The sequence below is a fragment of the Periplaneta americana genome, chromosome 1 (genome assembly GCF_040183065.1).
Source record: "Periplaneta americana isolate PAMFEO1 chromosome 1, P.americana_PAMFEO1_priV1, whole genome shotgun sequence".
NCBI lineage: Eukaryota > Metazoa > Arthropoda > Insecta > Blattodea > Blattidae > Periplaneta > Periplaneta americana.
The window spans coordinates 182,028,810-182,046,680 of record NC_091117.1 but is presented as its reverse complement, the minus strand read 5'-3'; the positions used below and the strand labels follow the sequence as shown (position 1 = coordinate 182,046,680).

Sequence of the window (17,871 nt, the reverse complement as noted above, 5' to 3'; positions counted from 1 at the left end):
TGCAGAGGTCAAGAAAGCATGGGGCTCTACCTCCATGCTCCCCAAGTGCCTTCATGGCATGTAAAGGGGATAACTTTACCTTTTTACCTGTCACTAAACAGGTCGAATACTGATCAATATCAGCATGTACAGTTGAATATCGGTCAGAACAGTCTGAAACAAAACATTTAATACAACATAAGTTAAAGAGCTGAAAAAAATACTGACAAGAACAAAATTCATAAGAGTAAGACATAAAGGCAATAAAAAACTCGAAAGGTCCATAGCTTTATTACTTTACATAGAACTACTACTACTACATCTATAGATAGATGCATAGCTTTAGTACCCTATGTATGCTTAATATCTTTACGTAGAACTATGTGCGAGTACGATCATCTATAGACAGGTGCATAGCTTTAGTATGTATGCTTAATATCTTTACGTAGAACTATGTGCGAGTAAGACCATCTATAGCCATGTGCATAACTATGCTGCATATCTTTACGTAGAACAATGTGCGAGTACGATCATCTATAGACAGGTGCATAACTATACTATGCTGCATATCTTTACGTAGAACTATGTGCGAGTACGACCATCTATAGACAAGTGCATAGCTTTAGTATGTATGCTTAATATCTTTACGTAGAACTATGTGCGAGTACGATCATCTATAGACAGGTGCATAACTATACTATGCTGCATATCTTTACGTAGAACTATGTGCGAGTACAACCATCTATAGACAAGTGCATAGCTTTAGTATGTATGCTTAATATCTTTACGTAGAACTATGTGCGAGTACGACCATGTATAAACAATTGCATAACTATACTGTGCTGCATATCTTTACATAGAACTATGTGCGAGTACGACCATCTATAGACAGGTGCATAGCTTTACTATGCTGCATATCTTTACGTAGAACTACTGTGGATACGATCATCTATAGACAGGTGCATAGCATTACTATGCTGCATATCTTTACGTAGAACTACTGTGGATACGATCATCTATAGACAGGTGCATAGCTTTACTATGCTGCATACCTTTACGTGGAACTACTGTGGATACGATCATCTATAGACACGTGCATAGCTTTTCTATGCTGCATACCTTTACGTGGAACTACTGTGGATACGATCATCTATAGACAGGTGCATAGCTTTACTATGCTGCATACCTTTACGTGGAACTACTGTGGATACGATCATCTATAGACACGTGCATAGCTTTACTATGCTGCATACCTTTACGTGGAACTACTGTGGATACGATCATCTATAGACACGTGCATAGCTTTACTATGCTGCATACCTTTACGTGGAACTACTGTGGATACGATCATCTATAGACAGGTGCATAGCTTTACTATGCTGCATACCTTTACGTGGAACTACTGTGGATACGATCATCTATAGACACGTGCATAGCTTTTCTATGCTGCATACCTTTACGTGGAACTACTGTGGATACGATCATCTATAGACAGGTGCATAGCTTTACTATGCTGCATACCTTTACGTGGAACTACTGTGGATACGATCATCTATAGACACGTGCATAGCTTTACTATGCTGCATACCTTTACGTGGAACTACTGTGGATACGATCATCTATAGACACGTGCATAGCTTTACTATGCTGCATATCTTTACGAGGAACTACTGTGGATACGATCATCTATAGACAGGTGCATAGCTTTACTATGCTGCATATCTTTACGTAGAACTACTGTGGATAGGATCATCTATAGACAGGTGCGTAGCTTTACTATGCTGCATATCTTTACGAGGAACTACTGTGGATAGGATCATCTAGAGACAGGTGCATAGCTTTTTTATGTATGCATATCTTTACGTAGTACTGTGGATAGGATCATCTATAGACAGGTGCATAGCTTTTTTAATGTATGCATATGTTTACGTAGAATTACTGTGGATACGATCATCTACAGACAGGTGCATATCTTTACGTAGAACTGTGTGTGGATACGAACATCTATAAACAAATGCATAGCTTTTCTATGCTGCATATCTTAACATAGAACTACTGTGGATACGAACATCTATATATAGGTGCATAGCTTTACAATACTGCATATCTTTACGTAGAACTACTGTGGATACGATCATCTATAAACAGGTGCATAGCTTTACTATGCTGCACATCCTTACATAGAACTACGCGTGGATACGATCATCCAGATTTATTTCTCTTCTAGAGGAAGCTTGATAAGTATTTTAATCATCCTTAAATATGCATCAAAGTTACTGATTTTGAACTCGCAAACAATGACGTAAGCAATGTAACAACTTTACAAATGAAAGCAACTTTGTAATGATGATGGTGATATGATAATGATGAAATAAGGAGAAAAGGGTAATAATGGTACAGTAAATGGAAAAAACACAAGGAAATTAAAAAAACTTTGATACATTCTCAATTCTTTATGCAATGATACACTGCACTATTACTTGTAAAAGTTCTTTAATTAAAAAAGTTATTTCACACATCATTAATTCTACCCCACCCCACCCTATCTTTCTTCATTTCTACTCTCAGCCATGAAGGTAGGCGATATTGGTCCATGACGAAGATATTGGGGAATCTTGGGGGTGGATCAGGCTTCCTAAAGGGATGGACTTTCTTCAATTTTTTCATCAGATATTCTTTTGTTACTTGTTTGGGATCCCGGTATTTATCCATGTATCTGGAACAGAGAATGAACACATTAGTGAAAGAATATTAATACTGTAATAATTTCTGGAAATACATACACATAATATAGACATCCACAAAGAACTAAAAACTTAACCTGTAGTGGAAAAGAGAAATACAGAAGTAACTGGATTTAACAATCTAACAGGTATGGAAAATGAAATGGAACAAAATTTCACAATGAGTACTGAAATACAGATCCCAGAATAGAAAAAATAAAAAACATCCTTTGAAGAGACTTCTAGATGACAGGGGCTGGAAGGATCACATAGTCAATTTCATGATAGTTTGATGATGACGATGATGACAATATATTGTATAGGGGTGAGTACACACATGTAGAGACAAAGAGAGATGGCAGATGGTGGGGCACACACACACACACATTCATAAGTATGTGTAAAAAAAAGTATCAAATATAACTTTGTAATTTCTAGTTTTGCCATAAAATATTGTAGACAAAAATTTAAAATATTCGAGTAATACTGTGTCAGTGTACCAGAAAAAAAATCATGTATCGGCATACAAAATATGACAAAAATTTTATTTTAAATGGCACACTACATCAATTTTTGCATTTTTGGAATCAACAAGATAAAAATTCATTTATATTGGCTGACTTTGGATTTTCTATCTCTTGAGCTCCCTTAGTTGCCCCCTCGTGGAACTGACCCCCAATGAGCAGGATATCTTCTAGCCCCCACTTTCTTTTTGTTCACCTGAAGACAAAGCCTCGAAACATTCTGAGATGCTTCTATTCATTACCAGCAATGAAAAAAGTCCAGGCTACACCTCTTTTGAATAATTCATCATAGTATTTTTTTCCTCATGTAGAAAGAAACCAGAAGTACCTCAAAACCTGTCCCAACACTTTCTTTGTCCACCATTAGTTTGATGACACTGGAACTTAGGTATTAGTAAGAAATACCAGTACTCTGAACATCTGAATAACAGTGCAGCAGTGGTGTGCGGAAGCGTTACGTGAAGAGAAGCAGTGCCTGTATGTATGCCATTTCTCGACTGGGCTTCGATGCCTGTTGCCTACATACAGAGTTTCCATGGAATTGATTCCCCGAAAACGTCATCACCACACGCCGCTGCAGTGCAGCCATTTGTTATAGCACTTATAACTAAATCAAATATTTTTCATAGATGAGTTTTCTTTATAGTTATGTACAATTTCAAGAACATATTAAAATTTTCACATAATAGTATAGGATTCACAAATTCAAAATCGTTATCATAAAAATGTAACTTACAAGTTGAAAGGCTGCTTTAACGGAAACCACTTCTGAGGTCGGATATATGGTGGAGGGAAATCATACTCAAACACAGGCTCTTCCATATCTGAAAAGTAAATACAGCATTACTATTGAAATTTAGAGATGTGTGTCTATATATACCTATATAAAAATATCTTCAAGTTAAATCGCATTTTCATGTTCAGTTAATATACATTATTATTATTATTATTATTATTATTATTATTATTATTATTCACCTTCACTTTTTAACTTTGCTCTAGAGTATGCCATTAGGAAAGTCCAGGATAACAGAGAGGGTTTGGAATTGAACGGGTTACATCAGCCGCTTGTCTATGCGGATGATGTGAATATGTTAGGAGAAAATCCACAAACGATTAAGGAAAACACGGGAATTTTACTGGAAGCAAGTAAAGAGATAGGTTTAGAAGTAAATCCCGAAAAGACAAAGTATATGATCATGTCTCGTGACGAGAATATTGTACGAAATGGAAATATAAAAATTGGAAATTTATCTTTTGAAGAGGTTCAAATACCTTGGAGCAACAGTAACAAATATAAATGATACTCAGGAGGAAATTAAACACAGAATAAATATGGGAAATGCCTGTTATTATTCGGCTGAGAAGCATTTATCATCCAGTCTGCTGTCAAAAAATCTGAAAGTTAGAATTTATAAAACAGTTATATTACCGGTTGTTCTTTATGATTGTGAAACTTGGACTCTCACTTTGAGAGAGGAACATAGGTTAAGGGTGTTTGAGAATAAGGTGCTTAGGAAAATATTTGGGGCTAAGAGGGATGAAGTTACAGGAGAATGGAGAAAGTTACACAACACAGAACTGCACGCATTATATTCTTCACCTGACATAATTAGGACCATTAAATCCAGACGTCTGAGATGGGCAGGGCATGTAGCACGTATGGGCGAATCCAGAAATACATATACATAGTGTGTTAGTTGGGAGGCCGGAGGGAAAAAGACCTTTAGGGAGGCCGAGAAGTAGGTGGGAAGATAATATTAAAATGGATTTGAGGGAGGTGGGATATGATGATAGAGAATGGATTAATCTTGCTCAGGATAGGGACCAATGGCGGGCTTGTGTGAGGGCAGCAATGAACCTCCGGGTTCCTTAAAAGCCATTAAGTAAGTAAGTATTATTATTATTATTATTATTATTATTATTATTATTATTATCATCATCATCATCATCATCATTATTATTACAATAGAGTCCCGAATATCCAGTCTTCCATGTTATCTGGATTGTTTTTTTTAATTACAATAGTGTACGTATATATAGTACTGAATACTAAAAAAAAATTCTTTAAAATCAATTACATACTGTACTGTATTATAAATAAAAAGTCGTTTACTATGTACATGTCAGTAACGTCTTTCTACATTACTGGATCCGACCTCTGTTCTTTAAGATTACAAATCAAAAACCACGTAGCATTCTCACTCTCCATGTTATCTGGAATTTTGCTTATCCAGATTATCCTAGGCCTGTATAGTCTGGATAATTGGGACTCTACTGTATTGTTGTTGTTATTATTATTATTATTATTATTATTATTATTATTATTATTACTACTACTACTACTACTACTACTATTACTATTATTATTATTATTATTATTATTATTATTATTATTATTATTATTATTATTATTATTATTATTATTATTATGGGTGGCTACTGGAGAATATATTATGGAACTTAACGTTTTTTTGGTAGATTGACAGTGTTAGTAAGGCTGAAAATCAGTGACAGGTTACGTTAAGTTTGTTGAGGTTTCTGGTATACCTCCCATATATAATTATTATATTACGTCATCGTCGCCATCTTTGTTGCATCAGTGGGATGTAATATGCCTGTATAGTATTCATCATTAATCCCATTATTATTTTCATGTTCAGTTAATATACATTATTATTATTATTATTATTATTATTATTATTTATATGATATTCTTACTGAGTTTGGTATTCCTAAGAAACTAGTTAGATTAATTAAAATGTGTCTCAGTGAAACGTACAGCAGAGTCTGTATAGGCCAGTTTCTGTCAGATGCGTTTCCAATTCACTATGGGCTAAAGCAAGGAGATGCACTATCACCTTTACTTTTTAACTTCGCTCTAGAGTATGCCATTAGGAAAGTCCAGGATAACAGAGAGGGTTTGGAATTGAACGGGTTACATCAGGTTCTTGTCTATGCGGATGACGTGAGTATGTTATGAGAAAATCCACAAACGATTAGGGAAAACACGGGAATTTTACTGGAAGCAAGTAAAGAGATAGGTTTGGAAGTAAATCCCGAAAAGACAAAGTATATGATCATGTCTCGTGACGAGAATATTGTACGAAATGGAAATATAAAAACTGGAAATTTATCTTTTGAACAGGTGGAGAAGTTCAAATATCTTGGAGCAACAGTAACAAATATAAATGATACTTGGAAGGAAATTAAACGCAGAATAAATATGGGAAATGCTGGCTATTATGCTTGAGAAGCTTTTATCATCTAGTCTGCTGTCAAAAAATCTGAAAGTTAGAATTTATAAAACAGTTATATTACCGGTTGTTCTGTATGGTTGTGAAACTTGGACTCTACTTTGAGAGAGGAACATAGGTTATGGGTGTTTGAGAATAAGGTGCTTAGGAAAATATTTGAGGCTAAGAGGGATGAAGTTACAGGAGAATGGAGAAAGTTACACAACACAGAACTGCACACATTGTATTCTTCATGACGTTAATAGTTATCGACCAATAGCACTATTAAGCATGATAGCAAAAACCATGGAGTCCATGATCTCCAACAGATTAACTTGGTATTTAGAATCCCAAAATCTTTTATCACCAAGACAAGCCGGCTTTCGACAACTACACTCTACAATGAACAAGTCATACGCCTCGGTCAAGAAATAAAAGACAGTTTTAACAAGAAAGAAGATACCTTGGCAATATTTATTGACTTTCAGCTAGCATATGACTCTGTTTGGAGAAATAAATTATTACTAAAACTCCAGAAATTAGGTATCTCCAGCAATATGTTCAGATGGATATCAGAATTCCTTAGTCAATGATTCATTGCCACTAAATTCAATAACTCACTTTCTAGTTACAGACAAACATATCGAGGTCTACCTCAGGGCACTGTCCTCAGCACAACTTTATTCAATATTTATATAAATGACTTACCCTCCCTATTAGAGGAATCAAACATGAAAACAGCACTATTTGCAGATGATATAGTTTTGTGGACTTCTGAATCTTACAGACATAGAGAAAAAATTCAAAATTCTGCTCTTAAAGCTCTAAATCAACTACATGAATGGAATACATCAAATTTGATGACACTCAATTTAAGCAAAAGTAACTACCAAATATTTTCACTCGGTAAAAAAGAAAGAGAATTCAATATCCAATACAATGGCCAACACCTTCCTAGGACTTATGAATCCAAATATCTTGGAGTTATTTTCGATAGTAAGTTAACATGGAGCAACCATTTGAAATACATTTCTGAAAAAGCGCATAAAAGATTCTCCCTTCTAAAAAGACTAGCAGGAAAGAAATGGGGATGCTCTAGGAATACTTTGAACACTACATACAAAATGTTTATACAGCCAGTGCTGACATACTGCGGAGAAATTTTAATTACTTCACCTTTCATAAACGAAATAGAATATGTTCAAAACCAAGCTCTCAGACTCATTACTGGTGGAATCAAAACAACTCCAATAGATTCTATGAGATTCCTCACTAATATTAACAGCATCAAAATGACAATACAAGAAAAAGCACTGATTCAATATGAAAAACTTATTAGATTACCAGGAAACAATTGGCATTCATACAGTCCTCTCTGTAGATTGAAAACTCAAAGAAGTTTCATATCCATTGTTCAAGAATTAAAACAGAAAATCAATATCCCGAATTTAAAAGAAAACTTACAAATTAAACCAAACCCTTTAACTCTATTAAATATGGAATATAATCTAAATTTAACAGAAGAAATACTGAAATCAGAAGTAAACACTGAAATACTAAAACAATTGTCTTTAGAGACAATTAATATTAGATACCATCCACAAAACTGGCTTCATTTATACACTGACGGATCCTTGATCTCCAGAGAACAAGGTGCCGGTGCAGGTGTTACGTGCTGTCTCTTCTCACTTTATAGATCTCTTGGGTATGGAACAACAAGTTTTGATGGAGAAATCATTGCAATAAGTGAAAGTCTCAGAAATCTTCTATGCCACATCAGTAAATTTAAAAATGCAGTTATATTGTCAGACTCCAAAGCAGCTATTCTATCAATAGTCTCTAAACACACACCTTCATCTCAAACTGCAGAAATAAATAAAATGCTCTCTCAATTAATATCACTCAATAAAAGAATTGTATTCCAATGGATACCATCCCACTGTGGAATCCTGGGAAACGAGAATGCGGATACTTTAGCAAAGAAGGGCAGCACTGCTACTTACAGACCTGTTACTAAATCTACATATTACTCTGTGAAAAGATTTATTAAATCTACATACTTAGACTTCAACAAACAAAATTTGATAACACAATCCCATGGGAAAAAATGGAACTCTCTGCATCAAAATCCACAGTTAATTCCCGATTTACCACGAAAATCGTCTGTAGCTGCATTTAGATTGGCAACAGGCCATGATTGTTTGGCCAAACACCTGCATAGAATTGGAATATATCAGTCCCCTAACTGTCCATTGTGCAACTCAAACCAAGAAATGGATTCGGAACACCTCAAAATCTGTGCTTCAGTGGCTGGTCATGATAATATTTTTGAAAAATATTGGAGTGCAAGAGGTCAAATGACTTTATTGTCAAACGCCTGGCATTAGAAAACAACAACAACATTGTATTCTTCACCTGACATAATTAGGAACATTAAATCCAGACGTTTGAGATGGGCAGGGCATGTAGCACGTATAGGCGAATCCAGAAATGCATATAGAGTGTTAGTTGGGAGGCCGGAGGAAAAAAGACCTTTAGGGAGGCCGAGACGTAGATGGGAAGATAGTATTAAAATGGATGTGAGGGAGGTGGGATATGATGATAGAGAATGGATTAATCTTGCTCGGGATAGGGACCAATGTTGGGCTTATGTGAGGGCGGAAATGAACCTCCGGGTTCCTTTAAAGCCAGTAAGTAAGTATTATTATTATCATCCTAACGAGACCTATTGACAATCCAGCTCAAATAAAAAAAAAAAACCGCTGCAGCATGAATATTTCCGTAAGTGATGCTGCAGAACTGTTTTAAGCTATAAACAATTTCAACATACCCAGTGTGTTATGGAAGAAATCTGTAGTCGTGTGGTCCCAATCACACTGAAAAAATGCTAGTCCAGCTGGAGTAATATAATCTTGTCTCTCTCGGTAGAACTCCAGGGTTAGAAAGGTTCTATCCTCCAACTTCAAGCTATAAACAGAACACAAAAAACTTTGCAGGATAAATGTAGCCGACTCATACAAATAGCTAATGTGAAGCCTTTTGTCCTCAATAATGTTTAACGATTTTTTATAGAAATGTCATTTTCGGTAAACTATTAGAAAGTTGATTCTGGCACACTTTCGATACATTTTCTTGTGTACAGCCTTTTCTACTAAATTGTTCAATATATTTTGTTCAGATTCATTATCTTTTGTCAATTTATCAATCTGTATTTTTGAAAATAATGGCACTTCAAGAACTTACATAGCAAATCACAGATGGTAATTTGCTCTAATTCTCTTGTAATGATATTCGTCATTCTTCCCCTCTCTCCTTTAAATAAATAATGACAAACCAATAAAGACAATAATTACATGATCCCAAAAAGAATTTCGTTTATAAGAATGATTATGTGTGTGTGTCTAATGCCTACCCATTTCACTTGCGTGATTCGGGTTCCACATATTGCAGACAGATGTCATGAATGTGACCCATTTTCAAGTTGTACACCATTTCAGCGGGCCACATTATGCATGATGTGTATTTGTGAAGAGTTATGTCGTGTACTAGGATGAGTGTATGTGTTCATGTAAGTGTAGTGTAGAGAATGGGTGAGGATGATGATGGTGAGGAAGGAAGAAGGGGAAACCTGGTGCCGCCATGTAGCCTACTTCTGTCGAATTGCACCAAGGGAGCCGGCAGGCTTAACATCCCCATATAAGAGTGATTATTGTTAAATACAAAATATAAATAAAGTCAGAATTTTATGAGACTAAATTATCACAACATGAAAAAAGATATATAGTAGTGATGATGATTGCTAAATTAAGGTGAAGAATTTTATAATATGGAACTAGTCTTATTCTATCATTAGGGGGAGGATGTTGATTGATGACCTGAAAATAGCTGAAAAATGGCCAATGAAATGCTTCTTTCACATGAAAAGTCCTAAAAGTTAAATAAATAAAAAAGACTTTAAAAGCAGTACCAGTAGCAGCTGGTGGTCAAAATAATGAGTGTGTTACAATTTAAGTGATATTTAAGAGAGAGAGAGAGAGCAGCCATTAAATAAAATTCTCTCTCTTTCTCTTTCTATATATACAGTAGAATCCCGAGTATCCGTCACCCTTTTAACCAAGTGTCGGATTATCCGACTGTTTTTCTCTAGGTTTTTTTTTTTTTTTTTTGCTACAGAAATATATGAAGTTCTGTACATTATATTAGCACGTTATTTTTTTTCGAGAGAGAATTATTACAAGATTTTGCCCTTACACAGTATGGTCTGTTGTTCAAGTTGTTGTACTCTATAACTTCTATATAAAATGTCTTCCATGGGTATCAAAAGAAATCGTGTTGTAGGCCTACTAAGTATCAAAAAGTGCAAATAGAGTGGTTTGGGGAACGAGAAACTGTGGCTTATCTCAGATAACGAGATTGGAATCCCAACTGTATGCGATTTTATAAAAAGCAAGGATAAGGAGTATAAAGTACCTAAATCTACAACACGAGATGTCCACTCTTCCTATCTTCCAACAGAACAGCCATTATAAGGAGTTTCATTGCAACTTTACAATTCGTTGTTAAGAACCAGACTTAAATCAGTGAAGTTCTGATCCACTACCTAGTGTATTCAAAAAAAAGTCATAGAGCAGCTTAGGAGATTGTAAGCATTATTCACTAAATTTACGAAAGTCTTTTATGGTACGAATTATCCGATTTTTTCAATTAACCGTTCAGTCCACCCCTTCATTACCACAGATAATAGAGGTTCTACTATATGAGAGGAACGATCATCTCTTCTACCGGGTTGTTATTCGCCAGATGGAATGGTACACTGGATGATTGGGATATGCGCAGTGGAAGACTTACAAATAAATAGTGTGAATTTTCAGTAACAAATATAATTAACAAATAATGGATAACACTTACATGAATGATAGAATGAAAGTAACATGTAAATATGAAGTTAAGTGAACGGAAAGATATTGCAAATTAATCTCAGTAACCAATAAACCAATCACTGAATCATCAAGACTTTAACTAAGCTGGGCCAATGTACCTACAAGTCATGATACAATCTGATTAACCAATTCCCAATGACAGGTTGCTGACCTATTAAGCGTTTACCCGTTGGAACATTCTCTCAATATATATATATATATATATATATAGCCAACAATATATAAACTTTAACATGAATGCCCAGTCAGTATGCTAACTCATAACACATGCCCCATTAAATTACAGTTACCATGAAATGCAACAAGCAAATTCAACGTACACATTGACTCAGTATTTCACAAAGAATTAACCCAATACAAACTGTCACACGACTGATCAATGTACTCATAACTAATTAAACATATGTCTCACATAAACTCTGCACATAATACTGATAATAATCTCTGTACCTTACAATCAAATAATGGCCAAAAGAGAGAGAGATATATACGTTAGATAATATGTAACCGACGATAGTTTCAAATACAAATACTCGTTTGAATAGAAACAGAAACTCAATACACTCGGGTTTCTGAATAGCAGCGTGTGGAAACTAATGATAACCAATATGGAGTAGCAAGTACTAGAATAATTACGAGACCCATACTATTCTAGTTCATTACACCGCCTATTACGATGTAAGCAAAGAGATCGTAATCACCGCGATGTCACCAAAACTGTCTTGGAATTTCAATTCAACCTCACACATCAAAATTATATATCTTCACGTAACCCCCAACCACTTAAACCAAGACGTATAATCAGCGAGTGATTTCCATACACGATCCACCAATATACTGCAAACACATACAACCAAATATAAAAATAATATCACAAGCCTAATTTAACTACTTCAATAACAAATCTGATACAAACTTATCGTAGCACTGAATCCCAAATATATTCCAAACAAGGTTTCATGTAATCCATAGATTTCTAAGTGAAATATAATGATGCACAATTCTCGAACAATCTAACATGACGAACTTAAGTTGCAAAGTGTAGTTTTCTATTCGAGCCCTGCCTCCTGAGTGCTGATTCCTAAGTGTAGCTATCCGTACGCGCCCTGGCTCCTGAGTAAAGTTGTCGGTACGCACCCTGATTCCTGAGTAAAGTTGTCGGTACGCACGTTGATTCCTGAGTAAAGTTGTCGGTATGCGCGTGATTCCTGAGTAAACTCAAATATATCTGAGCGTAGCCAAGTAACCTCGGCTTCCCTCTCTCTTTTGTTTGACGAAACCAACCGGCCAATAGGAAAATTTAGGTATGAAAATGAAAGGATCAGTAGCGCTATCTATGATATGCTGTCTGAGTGCACTCTGTCGGGCGAAGTGACGTACTAGGTGGATGACTGACGCGTCGAGCTCAGCTCATATATATATATATATATATATATATATATAAAAGGTATTCCCGTAACATGCCATGAAGGCACTTGGGGGGCATGGAGGTTGAGCCCCATGCTTTCCATGACCTTGGCACTAGAATGAGGTGGTGTGGTCAGCACCACGCTCTGACTGCCTTTTACCCCCGGGAAAGACCCAGTACTCAATTTTATAGGAGGCTAAGTGAACCTCGGGGCCGTTCTGAAAGTTTGGCAACGAGAAAAAATCCTGTCACCACCTGGGATCGAACCCCGAACCTTCCAGTCCGTAGCCAGCTGCTCTACCAACTGAGCTACCTGGTCGCCACTATATATATATATATATATATATATATATATATATATATATATATATATATATATATATATATATATAAACAAATTAATTCTCAATTAATACAAATTCATTGATAACCATGGTTGTATACAGTAACATGAATAAGGTATGATTTTTAAACTAAAGCAAAACTAACATTTATTCACAGCAACTAAACAATAAAACTTACTGTAACAGTTTTTATTTCTGTCATGGTGGTCATGTCATGTATGAAGATCGATGTAAAAAAAAAGATCTGCTTTAAGGTGATCTTAGGCGGCTTTTACACTGAAGTTACATGCCATGTACAACTTGCAATGTGGATGCACAATGCATGCTACTCTTTTTAAAACTTACATAAACAAGTAGAAGCATTCATAATGAAGTAGGGTGGTAGCAGTGCAGTTTGCAGAATGCGACTTACCATATAGATCTGGGGCCTGTTTCACAATGTTTACAATCTTTGTAAATTGTAAACTTTGCTTGTAAATTGTAAACTTCTGTTTCACAATCTTTGTTTGTAATGTTGAACTTTACAAAGGAAATCAAATCTTTACAAATTAAATTTTGCTCACTTTACAAGTATTCTGTTTCACAATGAAGAGTAATTTTACAAACGTGTAAATTTTACTCGTAAAATCAGCACATTTCCTACAATACCTCTGACATGTGTAAAGTTTGATATTGCAACAAATTATGAATAAATACAATAAAGAAATACTCATTAAATTAATTTTTGAGTAACTGGATAATATTAAGAATTAAACTAAAGCAGTTTTGATGTTATTAAGGAGTTCAGACGAAGATATGAATTTAGGCCTAATCAAATGAAGACGTATATGTAAAATTCTCCGGGTAAGAATTAATAACACATTCGTATCATTGTATAAATTTAATTAAAGGTTTCGAATGAGTCCCGCGCTATACTTCAGAATACCACGTAAGTACTTATATAGTCCTACGATGACTGTACTTAATAAATACTCTCACTTAATAAAGAAGTTCCCTACACCAAAAATAAATAATACAATAATGCAATAGCGACACTACTTACGAGGTATTCTGAAGTCGTTTCAAGTCCTGTTTTGCTGGAATCTCTCCTACAAGATATGGAACATCATATCCAACATCTAAAAGGGAAAAGTGACGCCCTAACCTCAAAGCGAGAACTGTATTGTTTTGCATTGGATGCATACTAGCTGTCAGTTCCGTTGGTTAGCAGATAAGCACGGAATTTCTAAAATATCAGTGTGCCAAAGTACCCACAGGGTAGTGAATGTTGTTAAAAGAGTTAAATTCGGGGCAGGTTTTTGATCACCAAAATGTTATTTATTATAGCACAGAATTTTTATGCTGCTGATGAGATCACTAATGTTTGTGAGGTTATGGATGCAACATTAATAAATACTGATGGATCAACACAAAAAAATGAACCTGATTTTGTGGTTAGACATCGTAATTATTGTATCAATTGCATATTTGTACGTGGACCAAACATGTTATTTACTTATTTGACTGAATTTGGTGTTAACTTTGGTCATTTAAGTAATAGACGTATTGGTATACTCGACCAATCACATCACATGAAACTCCATTGTCGCCAATATATGAAAATCTAAATACTTTTAATTTTTTTTAACAATACTTTATATTTTCTGTTGGTGAAATATGAATCAGCAAGCTTAGAATAATCTATTTTAGTACAAAATATGAACATAAGTATCAATAATAGTAAAAATACAGCAACTTTAGCTCTGCTCCTTAGCGATATTTGTAAACTGTCGTTGGCGATCGTGTGTAACCAATAATGCGTATTTGTAAATTTCTTTAGCTGATTTTGTAAAGTTCGTCAAACTTTACAAACTAATAAAATAGCATTGTGAAACACAATTTACAAGCATTTGTAATCTTTTACTTGTTATTTGTAAATTGTTAATTTGTAATGTGTAAGGATTGTGAAACGGGCCTCTGGACTTATTTTGTGCCATGCTACTCGGGACCGCATGTTTTACTCAAGTCACATGCTTTGTCTAGTCTCTGCACAGATTTCAGAGCGTGTTCACTTGTTACCACATATGTGTACTGTATAATCATGTATTCACAAAAACTACCAGATAACTTACATTTCAATATATTATTCGTGCAAACCATGGAGAAATACGATAACAGTTTGAAGGAGTATAGCAATTGCAATGAACAACATAAAGCCTGAACAATTTTCCTTTACAGATAGACCAAGTTAATGCCCAGACATATTCAAACATTTTTAACAAGAGCCAGAACAGGTCACACACAAAATTCAAAATTCTGCTCTTAAAGCTCTAAATCAGCTACATGAATGGAATACATCAAATTTGATGACACTCAATTTAAGCAAAAGTAACTACCAAATATTTTCACTCGGTAAAAAAGAAAGAGAATTCAATATCCAATACAATGGCCAACACCTTCCTAGGACTTATGAATCCAAATATCTTGGAGTTATTTTCGATAGTAAGTTAACATGGAGCAACCATTTGAAATACATTTCTGGAAAAGCTCGTAAAAGATTCTCCATTCTAAAAAGACTGGCAGGAAAGAAATGGGGATGCTCTAGGGATACTTTGAACACTACATACAAAATGTTTATACAGCCAGTGCTGACATACTGTGGAGAAATTTTAATTACTTCACCTTTCATAAACGAAATAGACTATGTTCAAAACCAAGCTCTCAGACTCATTACTGGTGGAATCAAAACAACTCCAATAGATTCTATGAGATTCCTCACTAATATTAACAGCATCAAAATGACAATAGAAGAAAAAGCACGGATTCAATATGAAAAACTTATCAGATTACCAGGAAGCAATTGGCATTCATACAGTCCTCTCTGTAGATTGAAAACTCATAAAAGTTTCATATCCATTGTTCAAGAATTAAAACAGAAAATCAATATCCCGAATTTAAAAGAAAACTTACAAATTAAACCAAACCCTTTAACTCTATTAAATATAGAATATAATCTAAATTTAACAGAAGAAATAATGAAATCAGAAGTAAACACTGAAATAATGAAACAATTGTCTTTAGAGACAATTAATATTAGGTACCCTCCACAAAACTGGCTTCATTTATACACTGACGGATCCTTGATCTTCAGAGAACAAGGTGCCGGTGCAGGTGTTACATGCTGTCTCTTGCTCACTTTATAGATCTCTTGGGTATGGAACAACAAGTTTTGATGGAGAAATCATTGCAATAAGTGAAAGTCTCAGGAATCTTCTATGCCACATCAATAAATTTAAGAATACAGTTATATTGTCAGACTCCAAAGCAGCTATTCTATCAATAGTCTCTAAACACACACCTTCATCTCAAACAGCAGAAATAACTAAAATGCTCTCTCAATTAATAGCACTCAATAAAAGAATTGTATTCCAATGGATACCATCCCATTGTGGAATCCTGGGAAACGAGAATGCGGATACTTTAGCAAAGAAGGGCAGCACTGCTACTTACAGACCTGTTACTAAGACTGGTGTTCATAGTCGACACTTTCGATTAAAGTGTCCTTTGGAAGACGCAAAGTATCACTTTTCCGTTGCACAGTCGATACTTTGGTGCAAAGGAACACTTTGGATGAAGGTGTAGTTCCGACCACACTTTGAGCCGAAAGTGACACTTTGTAGAAAAATGGCGGACGTCTTGGAAGTTGTCGAATTATTAGAACGTGCGGAAGAGATGGCACAATTAGTGGACAATGTACAAATTAGAGATAGGCCTAAAGACAATCCCGTGGAATTTTATAATGATATAGAATTTAAAAAAACGGTTCCAGTTTGATAAAGAAACTTATTGAGATTGCTTATATTTTCGATGACTGGTTGACAAAAACGAATAATAGACGTTTGTCAGTGCCTCCAATAATACAGTTATTGACTGCATTAAAATTCTATGCTACAGATATGTATGTACCATACATTAATATATATAATATAGTTCAGGTATTTCTGTAGTAACATTCGTATATTTATAACCTCAATTCGACAAAGTGATATGTAGGTAGATATGCCTATATAACCTATTTTTTATTACTGAAACGAATTTTAACTTAAATAATATTAAACTAACTTCAATCTAATGTAGGCATAACTATCTTAAATTAGCATTGGGAGACCTCACGTGCCTGCCTTCTAAGCAGATTCCATAATTATATTGGGTTTAAAATGTTTTTGATTTTTGTTGACTACCTGTATTTTGAGATAAGATTTATCTTGATGTTGATATAATCATTACTGTTTTGATACCGGTAATATATATTTTCACGCCGGTAAGCAATACATCTACTGTCTCTAGTTCATGTGCAGTCATAATCTTACCATGAAAAGAGATCTCATACTATTAGGCCTAGTTTATTTTGCATTGTAGAAACATTTGGCATTCAAAATATTCCTGAAGAGCAGGCAATAATGGAAACGAGAGAGAGAAAATAGTAGTAGTAGTAGTAGTAGTAGTAGTAGTAGTAGTAGTAGTAGTAGTAGTAGTAGTAGTAGTAGTAGTAGTAGTAGTAGTAGTAATAATAATAATAATAATAATAATAATAATAATAATAATAATAATAGCAGTAGTAATATGTTTATTTCATTCTTTTTTACTTCTATTCACTATTCACGAAAAAGACAAAAATGAAAATAACGGAAATAACACGATATATCAATGAAGCAGATACGTATAAAACCTAACCTAA

General features: G+C 34.7%; 1 protein-coding gene across 1 annotated transcript in view; it reads right to left on the bottom strand.

Annotated features, from left to right (window-relative positions):
• Positions 1 to 2,455: 2,455 nt before the first annotated feature.
• Positions 2,456 to 17,871, bottom strand: part of mRpL38 (mitochondrial ribosomal protein L38) — a 45,904-nt gene continuing 30,488 nt past the window's right edge. The window contains exons 6-8 of the mRNA XM_069833474.1: positions 9,293 to 9,429; positions 3,963 to 4,050; positions 2,456 to 2,695 (exon numbers count right to left, since the gene is read on the bottom strand). Coding sequence (XP_069689575.1) covers positions 2,491 to 2,695; positions 3,963 to 4,050; positions 9,293 to 9,429 — 430 coding nt within the window. The 3' untranslated portion in view covers positions 2,456 to 2,490. The remainder of the gene's footprint in view (positions 2,696 to 3,962; positions 4,051 to 9,292; positions 9,430 to 17,871) is intronic.